The sequence below is a fragment of the Euprymna scolopes genome, chromosome 24 (assembly GCF_053919585.1).
Source record: "Euprymna scolopes isolate OS-2025 chromosome 24, ASM5391958v1, whole genome shotgun sequence".
Lineage (NCBI taxonomy): Eukaryota > Metazoa > Mollusca > Cephalopoda > Sepiida > Sepiolidae > Euprymna > Euprymna scolopes.
In genome coordinates, this window is record NC_136505.1 from 17,188,014 (window position 1) to 17,215,914 (window position 27,901).

Genomic DNA, 27,901 nt, shown 5'->3' on the forward strand with positions numbered 1-27,901 from the left:
TTATTATTCCTTTTCTGTTTATTGATAATTAAGTTGTTGTTTTTTTTAATAAAATACTAGAACTTAGTTTTGTTTAAAACTCTTACATTTTTGGTTTAACATATATATATATATATATATATATATATATATATATATATATATATATATATATATATATATATATATATATATATTAAATAAATCTTAACTTAGGTCAATCAATCATTTGTTTAATTTTGAAAACGAACGTGGCTGACGTCGAGTATTCATACAACTACACGATCGTGCCGATATAGATAGATAGATAGATAGATAGATAGATAGATACATACATACATACATACATGCATACATACATACATACATACATACATAGAGAGAGAGAAAGAGAGATATCGTTTTTTTTTTACTTGGGTTTGATATCATCACAAGTTATAGTTATATGTACATGTTAAATCGTGGTTGTACTTAGATTAGACTAGCCTGGTTGCCCGGATGTTTGGAGGTGTGTGTTTAGCAAAACCAAAAAAAAAAACGTAGTAGGCAGGCAGGCAGGCTCAAACCCGTAGTGCGAAGGAGGAAAAGAACGTTAAAAAAAAGAAAAAACGTAACGTCTTTGCCGTTGCGTCCATCTCCAAACCGGAAGTTGTGTAGGTTTAAATTAAGGCCAGTCAATCGAAAAGAGGGGATAATTTTCGAAAATATCGCCGAAAAAAGCAACCTCTCCTTGTAGAAAAGTCCCCAGTTGAGGGTGAGAGAATTAATGTTTTAGCCAATTTTTCGATATTTGTCGTTCAAAGGGTCGAGCTTCTAAACGATACTGATCTCGTGAAAATCTGTCGCCCCTGTCGAAAATTTTAGGCAGACATACATACATACATACATACATACATACATACATACATTTAAACAGACAAGTGAGATTTATATTATACATGTTGCTTCGCAAAAAAAAACTATTTGTGCGAACTTTAATCTATTATACCTATTATTGAATGCTTTGCTATTAATTTATGACCCAAATAGGCCATCAACCTAAATATATTGTTTTTTATTATTACATACCTTACATTACCGACTAATTTCTTGCCTACCACACTCACACCCACAAAATGGGGTGTCTGATGCGAAAACCGTTCTTAACATAGGTAAATTAGGGGTGTCCATTCCGATTGCTGTTCTTAACATGAGGAGGTTGGTGGTTGGACTACAGCAACAACAACAGTACTTCAATTTTTTACTTGGGGGAGGAGGGGATTCTACCACCGGGCAACGCAGGTTAACGGTTATAGAATCTACATAAAATCTACATCATATTCATAGGTAACATAAATCAGGAAAGATAATGGAAATATCTAAGTGCATCATCACAAAGGGGTGGGGGATATGATCATATTTCCTCAGGTTGAGGTGTCGAGTTTTTCTGTTTTAATTGTGAAAAAAAAACCCTCAAAAAAACACTGTAATTTCAATATATTCATTCCATTCGGCGTTTTCTTTAAAAATTATTTAATATCTCTTTAGTTTTCTTTTTTTTTTTTTTTTCAGATTAGGGAGGTGGTGATAAGAAAATCAGAAATTGTGACTTTAGTAGTGTTCTCCTACTGTAATAATAAAAAAAAAGATTCAAAGATTATTTTATTTTATCTTTTTCTTCATTCGTTGGTCAAAACTAAAAAAAATGGAGTTTTGGAAGTACTTGAATGTATCTTTTTTCTTTTTTTTATTTGAGCTTTTTATGTTTGTCTTGGAAGATATTAAGGCAAATTGGTATAAATTGCTAAAAAGCAATGATCTTTGAATCCCCCCCCTCTGTGATCAAAATATCAGTTGCTTTTAACTGAGAGTTCCACTCCAGTTGATGGGATTGTAGCGCAATATTTCCCTCTCCAATCTTTGTTGAGAGAATTTCTCAGCCTGCAACTTCTTCCATTTTTCTTCCATGATCTGCAATTAAAAGTAATTTAAAAGAATTAACTACATACATTTTATGTACTTTTATTATTACTTTTTTATTATTATTATTATTATTATTATTATTATTATTATTATTATTATTATTATCATTATTACTATTATCATTACTATTATCATTACAATTATTATTACTATTATTATTATTATTACAGTTATCATTACTATTATTATTACTATTATTATTATTATTATTATTATTACTATTATTATTACTTTTATTATTACTATTATCATTACAATTATTATTATTATTATTATTATTATTATTACTATTATTATTATTTCTATTATGTTCAAGGTGGAACGATAAAAGTGTTGCTTTAAAGAAAAAAACACTATAGCTTTATTTAAAAAAATTTATTGAAAAAATCAATTCAGGTAACTTGATTATGTAGTAGAGCTAACATCTATTCAATGTAGCCACCTTTAGCCTCAATCAACGCCTCGATATGAGTCTGGAAATCGGAGCATACCTTTTCCACAAGCGCAAGCGGGAGCTTGGCGAATACCCGGCAGTATTGTGGGAGGTCATGCTGATGATGTTATCGATGTATGACCAAACAAAGTAATCCAGCGAGTTCAGGTCGGGGAAGAAGAGGGGGGCAGTGAGAGAAGGGTACAAGGTTGTAGCACTCCTTCTGAAGCCAAGCCTGGTTTCTTTGCCATATGGGCCGGCGCTGAGTCCTGCTGCCACACTGCCAGTGGCCACTTGATTGCACCAGGGGATCACCACCCTCTTCAGCACATCCAGATACACTTTGGTATTGATTTTCAAGCTGACTTCGAAGATGTAAGGTGGCATGGGGTGACCCTCACTTGAAACCACACCAAAGACCAATACCATGGCTGAAAGATTTGTTTTCATCAACCTATTATTTGTGGCCAGCAATGCATTTTGAGGGTGCTGACTAATGGTCCTGTTGTCATAACTTTGATCAGTAGAGAGTATGAGTTGTACAGTGGCGCATCTCCGATCCGTTGAACATTGTTCCACTTTCAAACATGATAGAAGGCTCCTATCGCTCTTGGGGTTTGTACGTAACTGGCCAGCTAGTAGATCATCTATCACAAAAAAAAAAAAAGAAAAAGAAAACCGTTTTTCATCAAACAGAAATGAAATCATGTCTTTTCTAGGGCGACAATTTTATTGTTCCACACAGTAGAGTCTAGTTCATCGAAAGAAAACACGGATTTTAGCATAGATAATTTGAAAAATTCAGAAAAGACAGTCAAGAAAATGATATGCAACATTCCAACATCTGGTCATACTATGTTTGTTGATGACGCAACCAAAACCATGGAAAATAGCTTCAGTTAGCGAATTTAGGATTGATAATAATATCTTGATACTAATATTGTTTTGCTAAGAAAACAATGTATTTCAGAAAATGGTAGTGAAAAAGTTGTTTAGGCTATGAAATAGGGAGCAGCATCTGAGCCTGATGTCATCTTCCAAGGACATCCCAGCATAAGAACAGCTCAAAGGAAATTGACTTTGATGAGCGATTATGTACGCTTGGCACTGAACCAATTAGAAGAAAAGAGGATATGATGCAGCGAACCCTGATTGGACACCATGGTATATTTGATGCCGGTGTGACCCGCTAGGGTATTGTCAGATTATAATCACTTCCTACACTGATAATTGCAAAAGCATGAAATACTAGTGTCTGTAAGTGTTTAAATAATTATTAATATTTATAATATATATACAAGGGGCGTTCTAAAAGTAAGGCCATCTATTTTTAAACTCAAAAATAGGAAGCATTACTTTTGGAATGATCCTCATATATACAGTGCCAGTAAAAAGAAAGTCCGCACTTGTAATTTTTTCAAAAACTGCAAATTTAAGCTAAATTTAATGTAACTGTTTAAACAAACTACACCTCATTTGTTTCGCCTTTTATTCCTCTATAATTTTATCTGTTCATATTTGACTTTTAATTGAAATATTCTAGTGTTCACGTCAATTTAAAAAAATAACTTCAAATTGAGGAGGAAAAAAGAAAGTCTGGAGCAACAAATTCGCTTAAAGCCAGCTTAAATTATCGCCCCTAAATCAGTTTCAAATATCCACCAACAGGCAACAAAGCATCTCTAATCGTAATTGTTGTTGTTCCAGGTTATACAACGTAACATTTAGTCCATATGCCACGACGTTTGCTTAGTGATCGTCAGGAGCTCATTAATCTCCACCTTTCTGGTTTATCCAATCGAAAAATAGGCTGCAGATTGAAATGTGATGAGAAAATGGTACGAAAGACTGTGCAAAAGCACCAACATACTGGCAGTGTTCGTGATGCCCCTAAACCTGGTTGTACTAGAGTTACTTCTAACAGGGAAGACAATGCTACCAAAATCTGCAGCCTAAGAAACAGATTTGAAACGGCTCCCCAAATCCAACAACAGTGCAATCTTGTTAAAAAGTTCTCTCTTTTTACTGTCAAGAACAGATTAAAGGAATTTAATTTGCAAGCCAATGATTTCTGTAAAGAACAGAAAGCACCGTCTGGACTTCGTCAGATGCAATGAAGATCATGACTCTTCATATTGTTCGCAAGTGCTTTTTAGCGACGAAAGCAAGTTCAATAGGCTAGGCAGTGATGGTAGGCAGTATATCTGTCAAAGGAAAGACGAAGAATTTCATCCTAGGTGCTCAGTTTCAACACTGCAAGGTGGTGGAGGTTCAGTTTTGATGTGGGGCATTATTAGTACCAATGGTCCAGGGCCTATAGTTCGCTTGCAAGATCGAATTAATTCGACCAAGTACATTAATATGTTGACTGAGCATTTTCTACCCTACTTTGGTCGGAATTTGTATGATAATCCCATCTTCATGCAGGATAATGCTCCCATTCACACAGCTGACAATGTCAAGAGGTTCCAGGAAGAGCATGATATTCCGTGTTTGGATTGGCCTGCACAATCTCCAGACCTCAATCCTATCGAAAACGTATGGCATTACATCAAGCAACAGCTATGTAATGATAAAATTTCAAATTTGAAAGAACTTTGGACAAAAATTAAAGAAAAGTGTGATGCCCTTTCCTCGGAGTATTGCTGCAGTCTAATTCAAGGAATTCCCAAACGATTGCAGGCTGTCAAATTGCAGAAGAGCTATGCTACTAAATATTAACTAGTTCATTGTGTTCCTATTGTATTTGTGTTGCATTAATGTCCTAAAGTTACATTTAAATAACAATTTTCCATTGTGCAGACTTTCTTTTTGCCTCCTCAATTTGAAGTTATTTTTTAAATTGATGTGAACATTAGAATATTTCAATTAAAAGTCAAATACAGGTAAAATTATAGAAGAATAAAAGGCGAATCAAATGCAGTATAGTTCGTTTAAACAATTACATTAAATTTAGCCTTAATTTGCAGTTTTTGAAAAAATTACAAGTGCGGACTTTCTTTTTGCCGCCTATATATATATTATGAATATTAATAATTATTTTAACACCTACAGACACTCAAAAACTAAAACGTTGAAGAGCAACGAAGACAGGAGCGATACCATTAATACGAGCGACCGTTTATGCTCCAGAATTTATTTTTCTACATAGTCACCAACATTCTCAATTGTGCCATTCCTTGGTTGTAAAAAGGCTGGAGCAAGCTTTATCACTCACATCCCAGTCGTCATTCTGAAAGTGACAAACCCCTCTCCTAACTGTGCAAACAGCAACTGCATCACCTTTGTAAACGTTCAACAGGCGCCAGTAAATGTTGATCGATACAATTTTTTCTGCATGGGAGAATTATATGCCACATCTTTGTTTCTGATGCACGTCCATGACAAGTTTCCAGCTTGATCTTGTTGTTGTCACAATGAAGCTTTAAAGTAGAGGTAGCCCAACTGTACAGGTCTTTTAGCGTGGTGATGTATGTAGAGTCAACTCCTTGGTTCTCAAGGGCAGTGAATCAAACTCTATAGAGTCAAAAGCCTTTTTGTAATCCCCAAAGGCAAAGCACAGAGGAATCTTGTATTCATTGGCTTTCTTTTGCAGTTGACTGACAGCCTGGATGTGGTCGATGGTGGAGTAAGCTGCTCTGAAACCTGCTTGTTCTCGCAGTTGATGACTGTCCAGCGTCCCTAGCATATGTCTTAGCAAGACTTGTGAGAATACCTTGTATGGCACTGGCAGAAAGCTGATTGGCCGATAGTTCTCAATATTTGCAGTGTCTTCTTTTCTTATGAACAATGACCACTGATGCATTCTTCCATTTATCTGGAAGGCATTTATTAAACAGTTTTGTAAACATCTCAACAATGGGTTCACCACTGCTCTGTAGTACTTCTGCAGTAACACCATCCTCTCCTGCAGCCTTGCCTGACTTCAGTCGCTTAATAGCTGCTCTTACTTCCGATGGGAGGATTGGTGGAGGATGTTCCTCAGATTTATTCAGTGCATGAAGGGTTGGAGGATGTCCTGGTTGTCTGGTGGCATAGAGGTTAGCATAGAACTCCTCGCACCTAGAAACAATTCTGTCTAGGTCATGGATGAGAGTGCCATCTTCTTCTTTATAGGGGATGTTGTTTCTGCTGAGACGCTGTCTTTTTTTTGTTTACTTCAAGGGCTTGTAGTATTTGTTGTTCATTGAAGTTTGAAATTTCTTTCGCCATTCTGCATCTCAGAGTCTTGCATATCTCAGTGTATTCGATGTCTTGTACATTTGTACGACCTCTTTTCATCTGTTGTTTCTCTCTCAGCTGTTTTGTAATTGTGGTTTGTATTGACAAGCTGTTTGAAGTGCGATCCAGCTGATCTCTGATATCACTTTGTTGTAGTCAGTGTTTGGATCTTCTGATGTTGCTAACACTTCAAATCTGTTGGATAGTAGCAGTTGGAACTGTGATGACTTGTCTGCTAGACCCTGGGTGTTTGGTTTCTTGTGTCACTTGATACGCTTTGTCCTCTCTACCTTGGTGTCTATGGTAACAGACATTCTGATCATTCGGTAGTCACTTCCTGTGTTTAACCTGTTTATGGCAGAAACATCAGTCACAGTGGGTGGCCTGTTGGCAAAGAAAAAGTCAATTTCATTCTTTGTGGTGCCATTAGGGGATATCCAAGTCCAGCATCTATTTGTTTTTTTTCTTGACGAACATGTTCATGATCTTTAGCTGATGGTATTCTGCAAAGTTAACAAGGGTGTCACCTCTACTGTTCCTTGTTTCATAATCATATGAACCAGTACTCGATTACAAATGTATTTCCTATTCCAATCTTGGCATTGAAATTCCCCATAAGGATGGTGTGACTGGCTTTGCTGGTAAAAAGAAGTTTACTGACATCTTCATAGACCATCTCCACCTCTTCATCAGTATGGCCTGTTGCCTGTTGTTGGAAGGTAAACCTGGATGAAGTTAATGAGGTATCCCTTGTTGATCCTGATAGTGAGCTGTGCTGTCCGAAACACCATTGAAGTTTGTGATGTTTCCTGCAATATTCTTGTTGACCACAAAGCTGACCCCATTGTAGGAGGTGTTCCCGCCCTTATAGTATAAGTAATGTCCGCTGTTGTTAACGATGAGACATCCTTCACTCTTGCGTCTGGTTTCACACACTCCTATAAGATCAAATTCGATCTTCTGTAGTTCATCCTCTAATTCGGTGACTCTAACAGTAGTAGACGTTCCAATATTCAATTTCCAATGGCAGCCTGTTCAGACCCAGAGATTTTTAGCACCCTCTGTTCTGTTGTTGTGCTGTTTGCTGCCAGTAGCGGTGACTCAAGAACTGCTGGGGACTGAGGGCCATGTTTTGCCATACTCGCCACGCTTGGCTTGTGTGTTGGCAAGGGTATTTAACCCATACCTGGAGGAGTTTGCTAGATGGCCATTGGCATTTGGTGCTCAACCGCCCTTAAATAGGTTTTGTTTTTAGTCCTGCTGGGTGTCTAGCCACCCTCCTCATCCAGCAAGTTTGATGATGGGGTGCCGGTTTAGACACCGACAACCTGACCATGGACAGGTGGTACTGGTTTACATGTTGCATGTAGCATTCTCATGAATGACCTGACGGCATGATGATATATTTCACACATTATTTTACAGATGAATAAACATAGAAATTGGACGAAGACAAAATCCAACAGGTTAGCATTAAAAACGCTGGATATTTTTTTAAAATTAAAATGTTTGTTTACAAGACTCACACAATGATGATATATTTCACAAATGAATAATATATTTTAATAATATATGTATAAATTCGTATTCCTGTCTGTTCATAATTTGATTAATATATACAAAAGGTCCATTACTTTAATATTTCATTTATTTCTATATATAGTATTGTTCTTTTAAAATATACGATGAAGAGGTCACCTCATTTGCATATTGCATTAAGGAAAATCGATTTTATTAAATAGCTGTATGTTAGTTTAAGTTTCTAGCGAGAGAGTTATTTTCAGTGTTCTATTTAAGATTGTTATTTCATCAACTTTAAATAATAATTATATTGATAATATATTTAATTTAATTTATTTGGAATTATTATTTCCGACATCGATTTTTTTTAGATACGGGTAGAGTTATTTCCCCTAACGAGTTTTCTTTTTTTATATGTTCCGAAGTTCGAAAGATAAAAAAAGAAAGTCTTCCCCACATAAATTAATTTGCTAATCGCAATGATTTTCTAGCATGAAAAAATAATTTCGTGTAGACAGAAAGATGTTTTGTTTTATTTTTAAATATTAAAAAATAAATAAATAAATAAAACACCTCATTTGTTTGTTTTTATTATTCTTGAAACGATTATACAGAATCTTTGAGCGTTCCGAGAATTGACCCCTCCTCACCCACCCACCCCCAAAAAAAACAAATCGAAAATTTCTTTTATTTACGAAAAAACAGCCATTGAAAAAAAAAAAAAAAAAAAAAAAAAAAACAAGCCAATAAAAGGAATTCCATTTTGTTCTTAAACTTTTTAAATGCATTAATGTTTATAACGTTATTATTTCTACAGTGGACAAATTAGCTTTTCCCTTTATTCGCTTTACAGGCTAGAGTTTGCCTACACGGCTGTTTTTTTTTGTTTTGTTTTTTGGTTGCTCCGGCACTCGCTGCTATTTTTATTGAAACAAAAGTTATTTTGATTCATTTATTTTTTATTTTATTTATTTATTTTTTTTTTCGTAGGATGGGGTCCAGTGCATGAGCAACAAAAAGTGCTCAATATCTGGAGAATAGCTCCTTCTCTTTGTATCCATTATGCCGAAATATCTGGTGTACTTCTTTTGTTTTGGAGGGGGGGGCGATTATATTTACATGTTTTTATCCGTTCTTTTATTTTTGAAATTGTTGTGGGAGTATCCACGTTGCCCATGATGAAAATGATTAATATCCTTAGTATAGCAGGTTTGTTCTAAACGGAACTTCATGTCGATCCGAGCATCGACGGGTACTCACGCTAGTATATATATATACTACTAGTATCACGCTAGTATATATATATATATATATATATATATATATATATATATATATATATATATATATATATATATATTGTTTTTGGCGGACAAGCCATGACGAACGGTCCACAGAGTTGTATATATTTATATTAATATTATATATTATTTTCGTTTAACGCAAATAGGCCACAATGAATAGATAAAGCAAATATGTTGTTTTTGAATAATTTTCCAAATTTCCTTTGAAATAATTTACGTCAGTAATAGTAATGATCAGTCTAAACTTTATACAGCTGCTTAAGTTTAGTCGAAACTTGAGATTTACTTTGTAATCGTGCTGTTGACCTAAAATATGTTTGCAGATCATCAAACATAGAAATCAGTTTTGAATCAGCATTGTTGGCCTGACATGCCAGATCCCGCCATTTAGATAAAAAGCCAAATATAGATCTCAACAAAAGACATCAATTAGATTTTTTTTGGGGGGGGGGGGTTAGAGTGTGAACATTGCTGACGTCACAAATAAATAAATAAATAAAAAAGAATCTTTCAAGAATCCTGTCTACACCTGTTTGAAGAGCTCATCAAAACACCTGGTCTCACCTTTGACCTTAACAGGTAAGAATCAAATGGGAGACACTTTGTCCAAATTAAGAAATGTTAAATAGTCAAATACCTGGAGAAGAATCTTATCAGTAAACTCGTGCTTATACTCTCTCTCTCTCTCTCTCTCTCTCTCTCTCTCTCTCTCTCTCTCTCTCTCTCTCTCTCTCTCCATATACAAATGCAATAGCAGCAAGAAAGCAATGAAAGATTTCAGGAATAACAACAGAAAATGGAAGCAATAATAAAAAAACTGCTACTGGAACAAGAGTAAAACTTATTGCTGCAAACTTTAATAAATACAAAGGAAGTCACAAAAAGTAAAATAACGTTCTCACAAAAGCAGTCTGGAACGCTACTAACAATCGCGCCTCCCTCCCTCCCTCCCTCGGACAAAGACAACCCTTTCGCTTTGTACTTTAGAAAGTATGAGGACCTGTATAACATTGGCCGGATTCTAAAAACGTCCGTTTATTTTTTTGAAGACTGCAATCCACAGAACACAACAAATTCATGGACTATTGCTATGGGGACTCACCCATGCAGTAAATATGAACTCTTCCGAACTGTAGAAATAGAGCGACAGATACGACTCTCGGGTGGTCAGTGTACTTTCGTAGTACACGTAAGTTGAATTTCCAACTTCAGCAATCATTACGACAAAAACTTAGCAATTTAGATGACCTTTTTGCTGTTGGAGTGATACAAAATATTCTGTGTATCCTTAGGCAGTTAACCCTCCCAGGCCTTGTCTCTTGGTTTTTGGAGAGATTGTTGTCTGAAGCACCCTCACCGGGGAATACCAACGGGACTTATTTTTGCAGGGCCAGAGTGCTCCTCCTCTTGGTATATTTTCCCACCTTCCGACGTTGTGTCCCATCTTCTCACGAGGGGAGAGTGGTAAATACTGTAGTTTTGTAGTCCACCATTTTGGCAGTACTTATTACGACGTATATATTGTTTCTTGTTTCAATATCATCCACGTGTCCTTGACCCTTCCAATGTCATAACAATTACATTTTACCGTGAAAAACGCATAAGTTAACTTTTTCTTAAACCATAAAACTCTTAACAGTACTGTTCAACCCCAAAACGTCGTTATTTCATAAGAGAGATAAATGCCTGAAATTAACCAAGAAAGATGCCGAGGACTATTTAACATTTGCATCAATAGTCAATAAACATTGTGACAATTTTAAAGTAGCTGAACTGAGTGTTAACAATTTCAAATAACTTATTCGTAATAAGGTTTGAAATCAACAAAAGACTCTGAAGTTCGATGCAGAATTTTAACTAAATTAGAAAGTGAACCAAATCTAATACTACAAATGTTGGCCGAAGACTGCCAACGATTGATTAGCGTTGAAAAGGATTCAAAGGACATTGAAGATTCCAACGTCGTATACGTAAGAAAAATACATAAAAAATCAAAACCTTATTCTCCAGAAAAAGTAAAAAAGAAAGAATATTGTTCCCCCTCCACACACAGAAAAGACAATTCACAGAAAAACAAAATAAGTCAGTACCAAATCCACAATATTGATACGGAATCCTGAATTTAGGTTGAAGACTACTCATACCACACAAAAACTTGCCTGACTTGTAACAAAATTGAACCTAAGGGTTCCCAGCAACGAACAAAATTAAAGGTTGGGTACGACGCACTAGAACAAAATAAAATAGCGATAAAAACAAAGAGAAATATATGCCGGCGAAAATATTAAATAAAAACGTGGTTTCAGTTTGATTCGGGTTCAAATTTATCGATCATAAATTTGCATACATGGAAAAAATCAAATAAGCCTGCCATGCTAAAGTCTTGCAAAAAGTCAAAAATGAATTACAAATATTTGAAGGCAAATTAATCACTAATGTTGTACAACAACAAATTTTAGGTCTTCGTGTTAAGAAACACGGGAAATCTTTTTGGGACAGATTTTCTGCCACAATTCAATTTGTATCTTTAACTACGTTTTGTCAAAAAGTCGAAACTTTGACAATTGAGAACGAAAAACTAAAGTCAGAATTAAAAAGAAAAACGGGTTTCCTTGAAGTTTTCTCAGCCGGTCTGAGAAAATGTACAAAATGTCAGCTAGATTCGAACTCAAATATAATAAGCAACCGGTATTCAAAAAAAAAAAAAAAATGTACCGTTCGCCTCATCAGAGAAAATTAATGAAAAGCTTTAAAGACTTTGAAAAAAAAAAAAAAAAAAAAAAAAAAAAAAACGACATCTTATCAAGAGTTGAATTCTGTCTATCAAAAAGAAGACACAAGACATCCACGTTTGCTAAATGGAGGAAGGATCTTCTCTAAAGTCGATCTGAGTGATGCATATCTTCAAATTCCAGTCGAGGAAAATAGCTCGAAGTTCCTTTGTATTAACACCCATAGGGGGTTATTCAAATTCAAAAGGTTGGCGTTTGGAGTCAAGTTAGTGCCCGCCAATTTTCCAGAAATTATGGATATTATGATGAGCGGCCTTGATTTCACAATAGCATGCCTGGATAATATTATCGTAGATAAGTAAGACCAGAGAACAACATCGAGAACATGTCCTCAAGGCATTCCTTTGAATACAGGATTTCGGATTCAAAATAAAAGAAAGAAAGTTCATGAAAGAAATAAAATACTTAAGACACATCATCGAGAGAAACAGTAAAAGACCGGACCCGGAAATGGCCACGGCTGTAAAGAATATGCCAGCTTCCAAAAATATTCTTGCATTACAAAGTGTTTTGGGATTTGCGAACTATTACCAGGCATTCATTCCCAATATGCACGACCTACGAGTCCCACTGAACGAGCTATTAAAAATGTGGAAATGGAAACCTGAATGCCAGACGACATTCGATAAAATAAAAATTTTTTTAAAAAATTCTGACATTAGATCTGTTTCTCACGCATTATGATTCAAAACAAGACAAAATAGTCGCTAGCGATGCGAGCTCATATGGAACATGTATCTTCCATAAAATGCCGGATGGAAGTAAAAAAAAAAAAAAAAAATGATTATACGCTTCAAGATTTCTGTTCCCCGCCAAAAAAGCACTATTCATATATCGAAAAAGAAGCACCTGCTATTGTGATGTAACCGGATTGGACGGTGGTAGTTTCTCGTCAGGCAAGAAAAACAAACTCGCAACGCAAATTCGTTTGCTAGAAATATATAAAATTATTATTTCATTTATTGCCCTGTGTGCGCGCTCCCAGGCTGTAAACGGAAGAGGAAGTAGAAGGGGCGGATTCAGCGGCGACTCATGCTGTTGTCGCTTGTTGACTGCTTGGCTCTTGTACTTCGCCTGACGTTCTCTAGCAGGTGTTTCAGCCCCGATAGCTGAGGGTCAATTATTTGACCTATTCGCCTCTACCGCAGTGGCGTAGCTAGACCTTTTGCCGCCCGGGGCGGTAGTAAAATTTGTTGCCCCCCCCCCCCGGCATATGGGTGCGCGGAAAATTCGTCCATGTGGAAATTCGCCCATGGAAAATTCGTCCATTTTTTGCTAGGTAGGAAAACTGATCCATTATTATTAAGTTAACATTTATTCTGTAGTTGCTTAATTTTCATACCTTGCGAAAATTAGTTCTACGGTATCTAATTTTCCTAAATTCAATTAAATTAAAATTAAAATATGAAAACTGATTTTTAATATTTTTTTTCATTTGAGATTTTATCTGTTTTCCTTTTGTTTTAAGTAGATGGTGGGGGTTGCCCGGGGTGATTTTGTCGATCCCCCAGCTAGCAATTGTAAAGTTTACAAGGAGTTATAAAAAGTATGCTACAAAAACAAACGTTTGATACTTTCAAAGTCTTAGCCTCATGAATTGGACAGTAATAAAATTAATGAATTCAAACTTTCGCATCTAATGTTATTTCCTCTTTGATGTCGGTGTATATACACCCAAATATCCAACTTTCTTTTCGCACCTATTCGATAAAAATTTATATGAAAGTTCCCCTTTAAGTATGAATTTGTTAGCATTTTTTCGATTTTCCCATTTTACCATCTCAAAATGCCGCCCCCATGCCGCCCTCCCCCGACGCTCAGAAAATAGGGACATATTTTTTCTGATTCCGATACCCTCCAAAATTCCGATTTTTTACAACCTTTTTGGTATAAAACTTCATATTTTTTGTTAGCTTTTGTTTATTTTTATTTATTTATTCTACTTTCTATTTTTACTCTCTCAAAATGCCGCCCCCTGACATATGCCGCTCGCAAAATAGGGACACCTTTTTGCGATTCCAATAACTACAAAAGTTCCCATTTTTTACAACCTTTTCGATATAAAATTTCAGATTTTTTGTTAGCATTTTTTTCGATTTTCCCCTTTTACCATCTCAAAATGCCGCCCCCCCCTGACGCTCAGAAAATAGGGACACATTTTTTCTGATTCCGATACCCCCCAAAATTCCGATTTTTTACAACCTTTTTGGTATAAAATTTCATATTTTTTTAAACTTTTGTTTATTTTTATTTATTTTTTCTACTTTCTATTTTTACCCTCTCAAAATGCCGCCCCCTCAGGCTTTTTTCTCAGACAAACATGCATTAGTTTGATCGGTCATCATCGACACCTACAGTTACACGGAACCACTAGAAAGTTTACTTATAAATCATCATCATCAACAACGACAACGACGACGACGACGACGACAACAACAACAACAACAACAACAGATTTATTGTTTGAATCATTCCCAGGCAAGATCAGTGATACTTGCAAGTCTTAATTAAAAAAAAAAAAAAAAAAATGAAAAAATATTTGACAACATATTTATTCGACTTACGCTTTTGTTTTCATTCATAAATTTTCTGAGATAGAAGCGTTTCTCACTCGTTTTCCGGGCGTCATCCTGAAGACATTGACGATCGAACTTGCGTGCGTTATCGCTTTCTTGGACACGTTCCTGCAGGTAGCGATGCCGGATCAGGTCTCGGTCATCCATTTGGGCTTTGAGCACATCACGGAAATGTTTCCTAAAGATTTACCATTAGAAGAAAAAGAAAAGAAAAAACAACAACACAAAAATGCGATGATCATTAGAAAAGATTCCGATTAAGTAAGATTTCCTTTTTCAGTTTATTTCGATTTGCTCAATTGGTCACTTTGTGTGGGTGAGAGTTCTTTCCTCATAGGTTCCGAAACGGCTGAGCCTATCTTTTGCAAATTTCACACATAGCTAATTTATATGTATGGCAGTGTTCTTGGATATGTTTTGTATAGAAATCCATCTGCTAAGTTCAAAAATCGAAAAATCTGATCTTAAAAATAGCCTTTCTCTCTTATAGATAAAAAAGAATAATTTTTCCAGGGAAATATTTTATATTACACCGGCTAAGGAAGATAATAGAATTTCACCAAATCATTTCTTAAAAAAATAAAAAAAATAAAAATTTATTACAATCTGGAGATATAGCTTAGTGGTAGTGCATTCGATTACAGATCGAATGATCCACTGTTCAAGCCCGGGTGTACCTCACCATTTTATTTTGATTTTTTCTTATTAATGAGTTCAATTTATGATAAAAGAAGTACCATTTAAAATCGCTGCAAATCATTTTATTGTTTGCATATTTTAAAACTAAACATTAATCAGAAGTAACTATTCTAGGGCATTCATCGTCAAGCCCAAATATCAGCTGACGTGATATTGTAAACAAACACAGACGAAATTTGATGAATGACATTATCATTATTATTTTATTATTTATTTATTTTTTTTTTTTCGAATTAGTCCACCGGGCAAATTATTCCTCGTAATATATAATAATCAACAGAAAAATTGATTCTATAATGATACATACGCAATCTACATAAATTAAAATATCATGCTTAATCATATTGTACGACCGGGTAACGTCGGACTGCTAGCTAGTATATATATATATATATATATATATATATATATATATATATATATATATATATATAACTACTTCATTTATTCACACAAATTTAATATACGAAAGTATAGATTTATGCGTAAACTTGAAGTATTTACTTCAAAAGTGCTCAATACGTAAGTAGAGCTAGTTAGTAATTTATAAAATATATATGGCGATTAAGCTACACTGAATATTCTGCGTTTCATCCAACTATAGGATTCGTCAGGCTTATGCGCATAAGCCTGACGAATCCTATAGTTGGATGAAACGCAGAATATTCAGTGTAGCTTAATCGCCATATATATTTTATAAATTACTATATATATATATATATATATATATATATATATATATATATATATATATATAGGTTAATTAATTATTAATTACTTCAAACGTTACTCAGATTGTATATACCAATCGTAATACATTAAATAAATTTTTTCATAATTAAAAAAAATATATATTAAAAAAAATTATGTAAAATTTGAAAAAGTCCAAACTCAATGAATGTCTTTTTTGTTTCCAGAGTATATATAGTGCAATATATTAGTCCTTCAAGTTTAAAATATCAAGTTTTCTTAGTTGGTAATTTATTATTTTTCAAACGAGTATGATCATAATTTTCATAACGATAAAAAATGGCATGTAAGTTGTTCAAAATAGTGGGTTTTTTTTTTCTGTTTTAAGGTGAACATCTGATGAGTAAGTGACTAAAAATGCAACAAAGATATAATTAAGTCGCGAACGAAACAATATTGCAATGCTTACTATATATATATATATATATATATATATATATATATATATATATATATAAGTGATGGGACGATTCCAATATTTTTACCGATTGCAATACAATTACCAATTCCGATTTTTTACAAATCTCTTATTATTTAACTATAAATTTGCTATTTTTTACCGTAAAAACACAAGTTAAATTTGCATATATTTTCTGAAACGTAAAAATACACTTGTGAGGCATGATCTATAGATTTTAGTGTTACTGGTCTTTTAAAGTCAATAAATATTTATTATTTTATTATTACCACCAGAAAGATTTTGTTTTAAAGAAAATCACATGAAAAAGATAAAAAAATCGTTTTTGGCATCGGAAAATAGGCACACATTTTTCCGATACCGATTCCGATACCGATTCCCTAAAAAGTTTTGATTTTTTCGATTCCGATTTATTGCCCCAACATTAATATATATCTAAAATAATAACAGTATAGCTACATTCCAAGTTCCAAATATTATTTTTTCTTACCAAACAATTCGTTCAACATGTCAAAACTGTTCAGCTAAAAGTAAAAGGCAACAAAACAAAACCCCACAAAGTTAGTATATTCTTGATTAGCGTTGCCCTGGCTAAATAATATCTCAAATTTAGACAAAAATATTCACTGTCAACTGAGCCAAATTTCGTCAGGAGATGATACGATATTTCAGTGTTATTTTGTACAAATTCGGAATTAAAACGCCGACTAATTCTAAAAGAAATAGATTATATAAAGGGAGGGAGTTGTTTATGTGTGTTTGCACATGTTCAACTAGGGAGGAAAGGGCTTGACGGATGAGAAAGAAGAGTTTGGAGAGAGTGAAGCTGAAACGGGAGGGCATAGAAGAGAGAAAGATAGAGAGATGAATAGAGAGAGGCAGAGAGATAGAAGTTTTAATAGAAATCAGTTACACTTTTGATCCGTCAATGCAGAGTAGCCTTGCTAGTATTATTATAAACGGTGACCCGCCCGACCTGATCAGAACATGACAACCTTCTGATTTAAATCTAATATTCATAGTTATGTATATTTTATGTATACGAAATTTATGTGTATTTTATGTATATGCAATTTATGTATATTTTATGTAAATGCTATTTTATGTGTATTCATGATTATGTATTAATCGAATAAATTTTCCCTTTGATACTAATTGTATTTGAATAATATTTAATACAATAAATAACATATCCTGTTATATACACACCGACATAGTTTGGTTAAACTACGAGGTTTGTTCCAAAAGTAATGCCTCATATTTTTTTATTCAAAAAGTTCGAGAGTTATGAAGACGGGAGTAGTACCATTAAAATAAGCAACCTTTTGTGCTTCAAAATGTATTTTTCTACATAGTCACCAATTTTCTCAATGCGCTTTTGCCAGGAATTCAATGACCCATCTCTGCTTCTGATCCATGTCAAGGGTTGCGTTCTTAGAATCTCTCATCATCAATATCTGTAACAGAGCGATGAAATTTTCAGGTCATGGATGCATAAGTTCAGTCATCATAACAATTCAATTTGTAATTCCCTCTGATCCATTCAGGCGGAATGAAAAATAGGAGACATTACTTATGGTACGTCCCTCATAAGATAGTTTTCAGATTAAGCTTACCTGTAAGCCTCACGTTCTGCCGGTTGGCCATAAAACGGTTTCATCCATGCCGTATGGAATCGACTGTGTTCTTTTTGGTTGAGCCACGTGGTGCGTTGTTCATTTTGTAAATGTTGGTCACTCGTCTCCCAGTGCATATTGATGCGTTTCCGGGGTGGTGGAGGTCGAAGTGGGTTGACAGCGGCAGGTATTTTAGACACGTCTAGTGATGTAGCCGACAGCTCTTTAGGCGGGTAGGGTCCATAAATTGAAGAACATGTTGTGTAGGATCGATGAAAGACGGGCGTCGTTACCACAGGAATTTTCGGCAAATAAACTCGCGACATTTTTTTAAATTTTTTTATTCTAAAACAATGTCCAAACCATTTGGATCTGGTGGTCCCTACAAAGCGTATATAGCATAGATCTTCAAATATATAACTTTACAAATAATTACATTTTCACAGCATCTTCAAATCTATCTATACACTTATAACGCTGAGTTTTATGTCGCATAGACACTGATAGTAAAAACCTGCTTATTATTAAAATGAACTTCTTAATATATTCAGTGATGGATATGCGAGCAACTTTATGAAGGTTAACTAACGTTCATTAATTAATTGTTTACTTTATGTTTTTTATTATATGATTGGTTTCATTTAATTATACTCTATTCTCTTTATTGCATATTTTCTACATTGTGCATAATTATGCAGTATTTAGGATGAAACAGTTCTAGCATACGCACAGGTATTTATATATTATATATATTATATTTAGTATATCTATATTTTTATCCCCACACTTCCGGAAAAAAACCCTACTGCTCACATTCACAAAACATACACCCCAATTTCTCCCCGGAATGTAGACCGCACCCAAATATCTTTTAAAAAGGAATGTGGTCTTGACACCCGTTTCAATTTCAATTCTTTTTTTGATCTGATAAAGTGTTGTCCCTGAATTGGGACTTTACTGAAACGTGTATGCACATATGTAACCAACAATGTTTGTATAATAAATAGACTATATATATGTGTGTGTGTGTGTGTGTGTGTGTGTGTGTGTGTGTGTGTGTGTGTGTGCTGGTCTAGCTGCTCTGATGAGCTGTGATACAGCGAAATAGTACTGTATGTATATGTATTGAATTTTTTGTCACACTTACATTGATATTAAAAGCCTAGGTTTTCTATTTAAAATTATTAAAATGAACTTGTTAATATATGCAGTCATTGCTATGCAATTCAAATTTGATTAATTTGCATGTTCTTGGAAAAATGAACTTTAATTAATACATTATTCATTTTTATTGTTTCTTACTAGATGATTGATTTCATTTAAGTATTACGCTCAGTTCTATCTATGTGTATATTCTACACTGTGCATTATTGCATAGCATTTAGTATGAAAACGTTCTAGATCATACAAATGTGTGTGTGTCTGTGTGTGTGTGTGTGTATATATATATATATATATATATATAAGGTGACCCATAAAAAACGGACCCCAGCTCTAATTAGGCCCCGTTTCTTATTGCTTTGTCTGAATGAAATGAAACTTTGGTCATAACGAGTTTATTATATTCAAAACATCACATCAAAACACTAAGGTCTTTGGCCTTTTTTCTTCGTTCTGCAGCATATGTTCTAGATGGCGCTTTTGTTTTTTTTGGTCACCCTGTATATACGTGATATGTCCATTATTTATTCACCGATTGCCCTTATTTTACAGGACATGGCAGAATCAACGACCGTGAGTACCCCAAGACCCTAGTGGGAGCTGGGACAAAGAATACACTGTGTTAAATTTCGTTCGGACAAAACACTAAGAAACGGGGCCTAATTAGAGTTAGGGCCCCTTTTTTGGGCTCACCCTGTATATATATATTCATGCATATATATAAAAGTGAGCTTGTTTGTGTGTGTGCGGAAAGTCTCTACCAAAGTCTTCTCTAAATTTTTGGTCTATGAACTTGGAGCTTGATATATTAGAGATTTGAACCTGTCAACAATTTCGATTTTGTAAAAATAGCTGCTAAGGGATCAAAATTGAAAAACAAAACAGTTTACCTTGGCAGGGTAAGTCCAATAAAGCTACTACTCCTGCTGTTACTTTTGTGCATGCACAAAATTAAGCATTCATAGCTCAAAGCTGCTTAATTTTTAACGCTTCCTATTCATCTGTCTGTAGCTCAGACGGTAACAAAACCGGAGAGATAAATAACAACTAAGGCTGAAGCGCTCAATGTTGGGTTTCAATTCTAGCGGATGACACTCAATTCATATTTTTGATATAAAACTTTTGAAATCATTGCTATATATTAGATAATAATGGAATCATTGCTATATATTAAATAATTAGAATATTAGATAATAATGGAATAATCATTGCTATATATTAGATAATAATGGAATAATTAATGGAATAATTAATGGAAAATCGGCTCTATAATATCAAATATCTGCATAGATTAAAATGTAATATTTATGCATATTTTATGATCTGGCAATGCCTGGCGGCCTGTTCATAAGTGACATTGTCTCTGTGTGTGCATAACGGTCCCTACCAAACTCCTCTTTTAATTTTTGGTGCACAGAGTTGAAACTTCATATATAAGGGACTTGGACCATTAGAACGATTTCAATTTAGTTTTTAGCCGATAAAATTAGTTGCTAAGGGGTTAAAATATAAAAAAAGCAGTTGACCTTGGCAGGAGTAAGTCAATTAAACCTGGTATTACCTCTGCAAATATACATTGAAGTCGCTGACTTTTTAACCTTTTTATCTATATGTTGGTAAGTCAAACGGTATCAACTAAGGCTGGAGCACTAAATATTTGTTTTAGTTTCGATTCTAGCTGATAGCACTCAAATGCTATTTTTGGTTTTACTTTTAAAATCGTTACTATATATTAGGTACAATATAATAAGGCTCAGAATTGCTTAATTTTTAACTTTTCCTATTCATCTAGTAGTCTCTAACGAATCGGCTCTATAATAATAAATATGAATTTTACATAAATTAAAATATCATATTTAAGCATTAGCCTATTTTACAATCAGGAAACACTGGGCAGCTTGCTAGTATATATATATATATATATATATATATATATATATATATATATATATATATATATATATATATATATATACACCAAGTTATAGGTATTCAAGAGAGAAAACTAATGAATTTTATGAAGGTCATTAAAAGTGCTCAATAAAAGAAGAGCAAGATATATATAAGTGACCTTGTCTGTCTGTGTAAAAAACAGTCTCTACTAAACTACTCTGTAAATTTTGATCTACAGACTTGAAATTTGATATATAGGGGATTTGAACCTGTGGAATAAATTTGATTTGATTTTTAACCCGTAAAGATATATGCATTTATAGGTTTAAGAATGCAATTTTTGAAGTGTTTATATACGTATGGACGTGGTTCAGATAGTAACAAATAATGTTGGAAAGCTAAATGTTTTGACTTAGATTTTAGCTGATGGCATCGAAGTCATATTTTAAAAAAAAAACTTTTGAAATCAGTACTATATATTAGGTACAATATAATAATCAATAGAGTATTGGCACTGTAATAAAAAAAACAAAAAAAACAACAAAATCTGCATAAATTGAAATGTCATATATAAGGTAATTCTGACTAAGCAACCCTGAGTGGCCTGCTAGTCTATAATAAAGATCATGTAAAAGTTAGCGAGTAAAAAATGTGCCTTTTTTAAGCTTTTCAAATTGTAATGAGAAGCGAGAAAGAAAATAGCAAGTCAGACAACTACCTTAGACTTACCCACTGACTGAAATCAAATTTTCCACTCTAAATCAAAAGTCTATACTGGGTGTTTTTCTTTTTTTAGGTCACCAGAGTATATGCAGCACAATCCCGTTGACACACCAGTTCCTGTTAGATTACCAAAGTTAAGCATCGTCAAGCCTTGTCAACACTCAAATGAGTGACTATTTTGGAATACCAGGTACTGTATGTGCTTTACGCTTATCTCAATATCTTTTCCAATCTTACTGGACTTCTTAACAGTAGAATCAAGCAGTGCCGACTCGGGAGAAAGGTTTGAGATTGTGCCACCCTTGCTTCACAATTCAGTGTGTGTCATTCATCATCCAACCAGGATGATCATATAACCCTAATCCGACGGACAAACATCCATCACCAGAAATGATAATAATAATTTATATTTCGAAAATTAAATAAATAATTTCTATGATTTTGTACGAATTTATTTATTTTTACTCTTTTTCAGTCCAAACAAGGCATATTGCTACTTAGAACGTAAGAGGTTACTATTTAAGATTGTGTCTGAAAGTGGACTTTGGGGAGTTGAGCAGCAAGATATCTGTTCACATTACATTTAAAAATTCAACAGGTTAGTACAGTCAGGAAAGCATGAATAGAAAACTACATGATCCCCTAGGATGCTAGGGGCATCACAAATTAAGAACAAACTTAGATAAAAATAAGAAATGATGGAAATACTATAATGGTGGAGTGAGAGGAGAAAGGTGTTAGAAAGGGAATGAGCTTCCTACTTACACACCTTATAACAGCAGCGCCAGCTGAAACAAACATGCGTACTCAATTTTTTCTTTTGTCTAATCAAAAGCCACCTTTCAGACGAGTTGAGTACACAACTGAAATTGATAAAAGGGAGCGCCAGCCAGACTATAGTTTTTACCCTGATCAAGACATGGTATTGTCAACAACTTCATATTGCTTAAACCAACTCTTAGGATGCAATACTACCCCCTCCCATCTGGCCCTGGGGTTCGACAAGAAGCTCTGAGGATCCAACATGGCTACTGCCACACACGCACACGCATATCTACATAGACACATGGACATGACCTCATTTTAACATCTGTATGCTTTTTCCTTTTATTTTATCCCAAAGAGAACATTTTTATTTAATCCTTCATTGATGAACTCTTATCTGTTCTCTACTAATTTAACACCACGTAAATATTTTAACCTTTTGTCTTCGCCCACTCTCACGGGCGTGTTCCTTATTAACACTCTTAGCTTTCAATCTGCTTTTATTTACAAGTTTACAGTGATGATTCAATAAAGTTGTTTTGAATGTGAGAATGAGACTTTATGAACTTTTTATCTTTAACTTTATTTATCGTTATCACACAAAACAAAAAAGAAGAAGCTGTCTGTACTAAAATAATATATTTTTGTCGATTTCAAATCTAATATGCATGCAGAAAGAAATATTTTTATGTTGTCTTTATGTTGCGCAGGATCTAAGAAGGAAGCTGAGCGGTTCTTGCAGGTGTAGTTTGCCAATGTGTTAGTGGTAAAATGTTAATGCACAATGCCACTTTAGCGTGTTATCTTCGTATCACTATCACTACTTTGGTATGCGATCTACACCTCATTTTGAAATCAACATAGTACAAGAGCAAGGAAAACACTCCTAATTTGTTTACAAATGTGTGATTAAAGTCTGGAACCCCAATCTTATCGCTTCTGAATTTTAAGATCAGGATTGGTTATTTATATAATTTTGATTTTTCAGACTACTGTTCTCATCTTAGGTGTTATTTTTACAACATTTCAATCGATGTAACCTTCAAACCTTCTTCAGGTGTATTTTGTCGAACTCGGGAATGTTTCTGTTGAACTCAGGAATCTACACAGGATTTCGAACCGACCCTTTATTTACCTCACAGGGGGTAGCATGCTCTTGTTTCGTCAGCCATGACTGGGTAGAAGTCATTCGCAATTGTATTTTTTCGGTCGACCACACTGAGGATTGAACCTTCAATCTTCAGGAGAACATCAATTTGCAATTTAAATTTTCCCAGTACTTTAACCACTGCGTCATGAGTCATTCCCGATTTCTACAAGATACACCTGAAGAAGGTCGAGAGTTACATCGACCGAAACGTTGTAAAAATAATACTCGAGATTAGAATAGTAGCCTGAAGAATCAGTCGTTGTCAAAGCCAATGTCAATAAATTGATCAAATTAAACGATTTTTTCATGAGAACTTCATTCCATAACGGCCACGTACAGCATACAGATTTTTCTTTATCTTCGTTTTTTGCCTTCGCTGAACTGCATAAGCACCATTTATTGTTTATTCACTGTTTTATCGCAAGTAAGTGTGTCATTCTAAAGTCTATTAAAATGACTAACAGGTTTATGACTCTTGGGAAATTCGAAAGTAATTTGGAGGCATTTTTATGCGTGCGAAAATATTTTTTGGCAAATAAGATTTTAATTTAAAAAAAAAAAAAAAATCAAATCAAAGCTGCCTCTATTCCGAACCTGTGCTAAAGTTTTCATGTGACAAATAAAATTACATTAAGTAGAATAAAGTGTTTAGATGGCCGCTACCTGTAGTGAATGGGTATTCAGGAGTTCAGTATTTTGACGGAGAAACCGAATCAGTCGACGAAATGGCTGTTGCAGTTTGGAAAATGGAAAATAAATGTAAAATGGCAGACGACACTAAATAGGTGAATATGTGAAAGGTTAAGTAGGATAAAAAAACTTTTTGCCCCCCCCCCAAAAAAAAAATTATAAAACCTCCATCAAAAAAAAAAGATTAAAAAAAAAAGGGATATTAATCCAAAGCATAAACTGCTTTGACCATCTCTGGGACTGACTCAGGATTCTTGATCAAAGTACTGAAATTCCCTGGATGCCCATTTACAAGTATCGATAGCCTTGACTAATCTCTCTCTCTCTCTCTCTCTCTCTCTCTCTCTCTCTCTCTCTCTCTCTCTTTCTCTCTCAACGGTATAGCATGAATCCCAGAAAAAGAACATAATATGAGAAACAATTTTCATTGGAATTGAACAAAACAAACGCTCATTACTTATCAAACATTTTTTGTTAAACTTTTCCAATTGATTTGACCCTAAATTTTCAAATTATCATTTCGTTTCTGATAATTAATTTACTTAATCTTACTTAGGTTCGGAATAGAGGCCGCAATGTTTTTTTTAATGCCCCACAACGGTCCTTATTTAAAATTCAACCTAATCAAACCAAACAAACAAACAAACAAACACAAAAACTCCAAAAAAATACATACAAATCTCTATGATGTACGTACCCGTCATGGAACGAAGATGAGATATTCCAAAAATCACGTAAATTGATCAAATTTATTTTTAACTATAAAAATCAAATTTTATGAGTAAGAAAAAAGGGACTGTCTCGTGTTGCCACATTGAAAAAGAAAACAAGGGCAGATAATTCTATAATAATTCAAACTTGTAAGATCAGCCTTGTAATGCTACTATTTTCATATTAATTGCTTTAAAGCGTTTAAAAATGATTTCTTTTACGAAAATAAAACTACTTGATCAATTTACATGATTTTTGGAATATAACATTTCCGTTCCGTGACGGGTACGAACACCATAAAGATTTTTCTGCTTTTTTTTTTTTTTAATTGGGTTGAATTCTAAGTAAGAACCCTCACAACTAGATAATTTACCATATAGAAAGAATCAAGTTTGATGGACTTTAAATGTGAAATTAGTAGCATTAAAAGGCTGATCTTGCAATTTTGAATTATTGTAGACTTATCTGCCCTTGTTTTTTTTCAATATAGCGACACGAGACAGTTTCTTTTTGCTTACTGATAAAATTTGATTTTCATAGCTAAAAAATAAAACTATTTGATCAACTTACGTGATTTTTGGAATATGACATTTTCATTCCATGACGGGTACGTACATCATAAAGATTTTTCTGTATTTTCTGTATTGTTTTAATTGCTTTTGTTTTTTTAAAACGAAATGAAAACACGAATCTTTTCCGTGCCCCCTGTCGTATTAAAGAACCAGCACCAACAATATTCTTAAAACGTCTATACTCCTAAAAATTCGTTTATTTTATACAACTTTCTTATATATGGGTCGTGGAATTGCATTCATCTGCAAAAGATCTAGCTAATTTTCATATCCTTTTAAACATTCATTTTAATCAATTCCCTACTAGATTTTTTTTTCGGTTTTCTGATGGGATGATCATCTTTAGTTAACTGTTACGTGTAATTATATTCATACAGATATTCTACATGATTTATACGTGCGTAATATTTGCGTAAAAAGGTTATAGTAAACACACACCTCTTTCTGTATATATTTATGTATGCGTATATATATATATTTGTTTAAAAAAATTTACCTACCAAACTCCTCTGTCAGCTTTTGATCTACAGACATGAAACTTAATATATAGGGTTTTCGAATATTAGCCGGGGAAAATCGGTGCAAAAGTGTGAAAATGAAAAAATAAATGTAATTTGCAAGGTAGAAGTCGAACGACGGCATTACGAATATGCATGCGTAACGTAATAGGTATTGGTTCATGTTTTAATTTTTAGCCTTTCAGCAAACATGTCTTCATAGCTCAGGTATTAACGTCAAAGGAAAAAGTAAATTGTAAGCTAAACATATTGGTTTCGATTCTTGGCAGTTGCGCACGAGTCATTAAAAAAATTCTTTTAACTTTTAAATCATTACAATATATTGGGTTCAATATAATAATAATTACGACCAGGCAATGCCGGGTGGCCTGGCCTGCTAGTAAAAAAAAAAAAAACGGGTTTATATATATATATATATATATATATATATATATATATATATATATATATATATATATATATATATATAACAACTAAATGTTATCAAAAAGCAAGATAAATTATTTTTCTACCTAACTGGATAAGTTTTTTGTGTTTTTATTTAATGTAAAATGTATAATCAATTCGAAAAACAAGTACCATTGCAGTATTGCACACTACCGGAAAACACAAAAAAATGGTCGCGACGTCTCTTTACATCTTTGAAGTCTCGATAATCACTTCAAAATAAGAAATAAAACAAAATGATGGTAGAAACCCACCAAATAAATGTAACGGTAACATTTATTGGGTGGGTTTCTACCACCATTTTGTTTTATTTCTTATTTTAAAGTCATTGTCGAGTTTTCAAAGACATCGCGGCCATTTTTCTTGTTCTTCGATAGCGGTTTATATTTTTCTTGTTTTTCGAACTGAATAAACATTTTACATTAAATAAAAACACTAAAAACATCCAGTTAGGTAGAAAAGTAACTTACCTTACCTTTGATGGCATTTAGTTGTTACATTTTTTTTTTTTTTTTTTTTTTTGATAGCCCAGAAAATAATATAAAATCAGATGCCGTCAAGCAGGAGATGCGAGGGTATTTTTTGAAGAATTAAAAAAAAAAATAAATAAAAATAACAAGATGGTTCTTTTTGTTCCTCTCACCTATCTGCTCTTCAGAAGCTCCAAGCAACAGCGTCAAAAGATCCGCGTACAATTGTTTTGGAGTGCCACTTCACAAACAGTAAACACTTTTCCGCCAATGTTGTCAAGGTTACTCTCTCTCTCTCTCTTTTTAATTTATGCCACCACGAAGAATTTAGAAAGAAAAAAAAAAAGAAGAAGAAGAAGAAGAAGAAGAAGAAGAAGAAGAAGAAGAAGAAGAAGAAGAAGAAGAAGAAGAAGAAGAAGGACCGATATCAGGTGTCGCGTATTTGTTTATTTTAACCAGCTTAGCGGAATCAAGTTATACAATTTAATCGTCTCTTACGGCCATGACTTTTGTGAAGTAAATAACGACGT

General features: G+C 33.9%; 1 protein-coding gene across 1 annotated transcript; it reads right to left on the reverse strand.

Moving 5' to 3' along the window:
- Positions 1 to 175: 175 nt before the first annotated feature.
- On the reverse strand, positions 176 to 27,684 carry LOC145246610 (uncharacterized). Its single transcript, XM_080108276.1, has 4 exons — positions 27,545 to 27,684; positions 18,272 to 18,653; positions 14,777 to 14,966; positions 176 to 1,929 (listed from the first exon to the last, which is right to left on the reverse strand). Exons 2-4 carry the CDS (start codon positions 18,595 to 18,597, stop codon positions 1,819 to 1,821), a joined length of 627 nt encoding a protein of 208 aa, XP_079964402.1. The 5' UTR covers positions 18,598 to 18,653; positions 27,545 to 27,684; the 3' UTR covers positions 176 to 1,818.
- Positions 27,685 to 27,901: the final 217 nt, after the last annotated feature.

Coding starts and splice junctions, on each gene's coding strand:
- LOC145246610 (XM_080108276.1), bottom strand. CDS start 18,597: ATGTCGCGAGTTTATTTGCCGAAAATTCCTGTGGTAACGACGCCCGTC. Junction 14,967..18,271: donor GCAGAACGTGAGGCTTACAG/GTAAGCTTAATC, acceptor GTAAATCTTTAG/GAAACATTTCCGTGATGTGC. Junction 1,930..14,776: donor TTATGAATGAAAACAAAAGC/GTAAGTCGAATA, acceptor TTTTAATTGCAG/ATCATGGAAGAAAAATGGAA.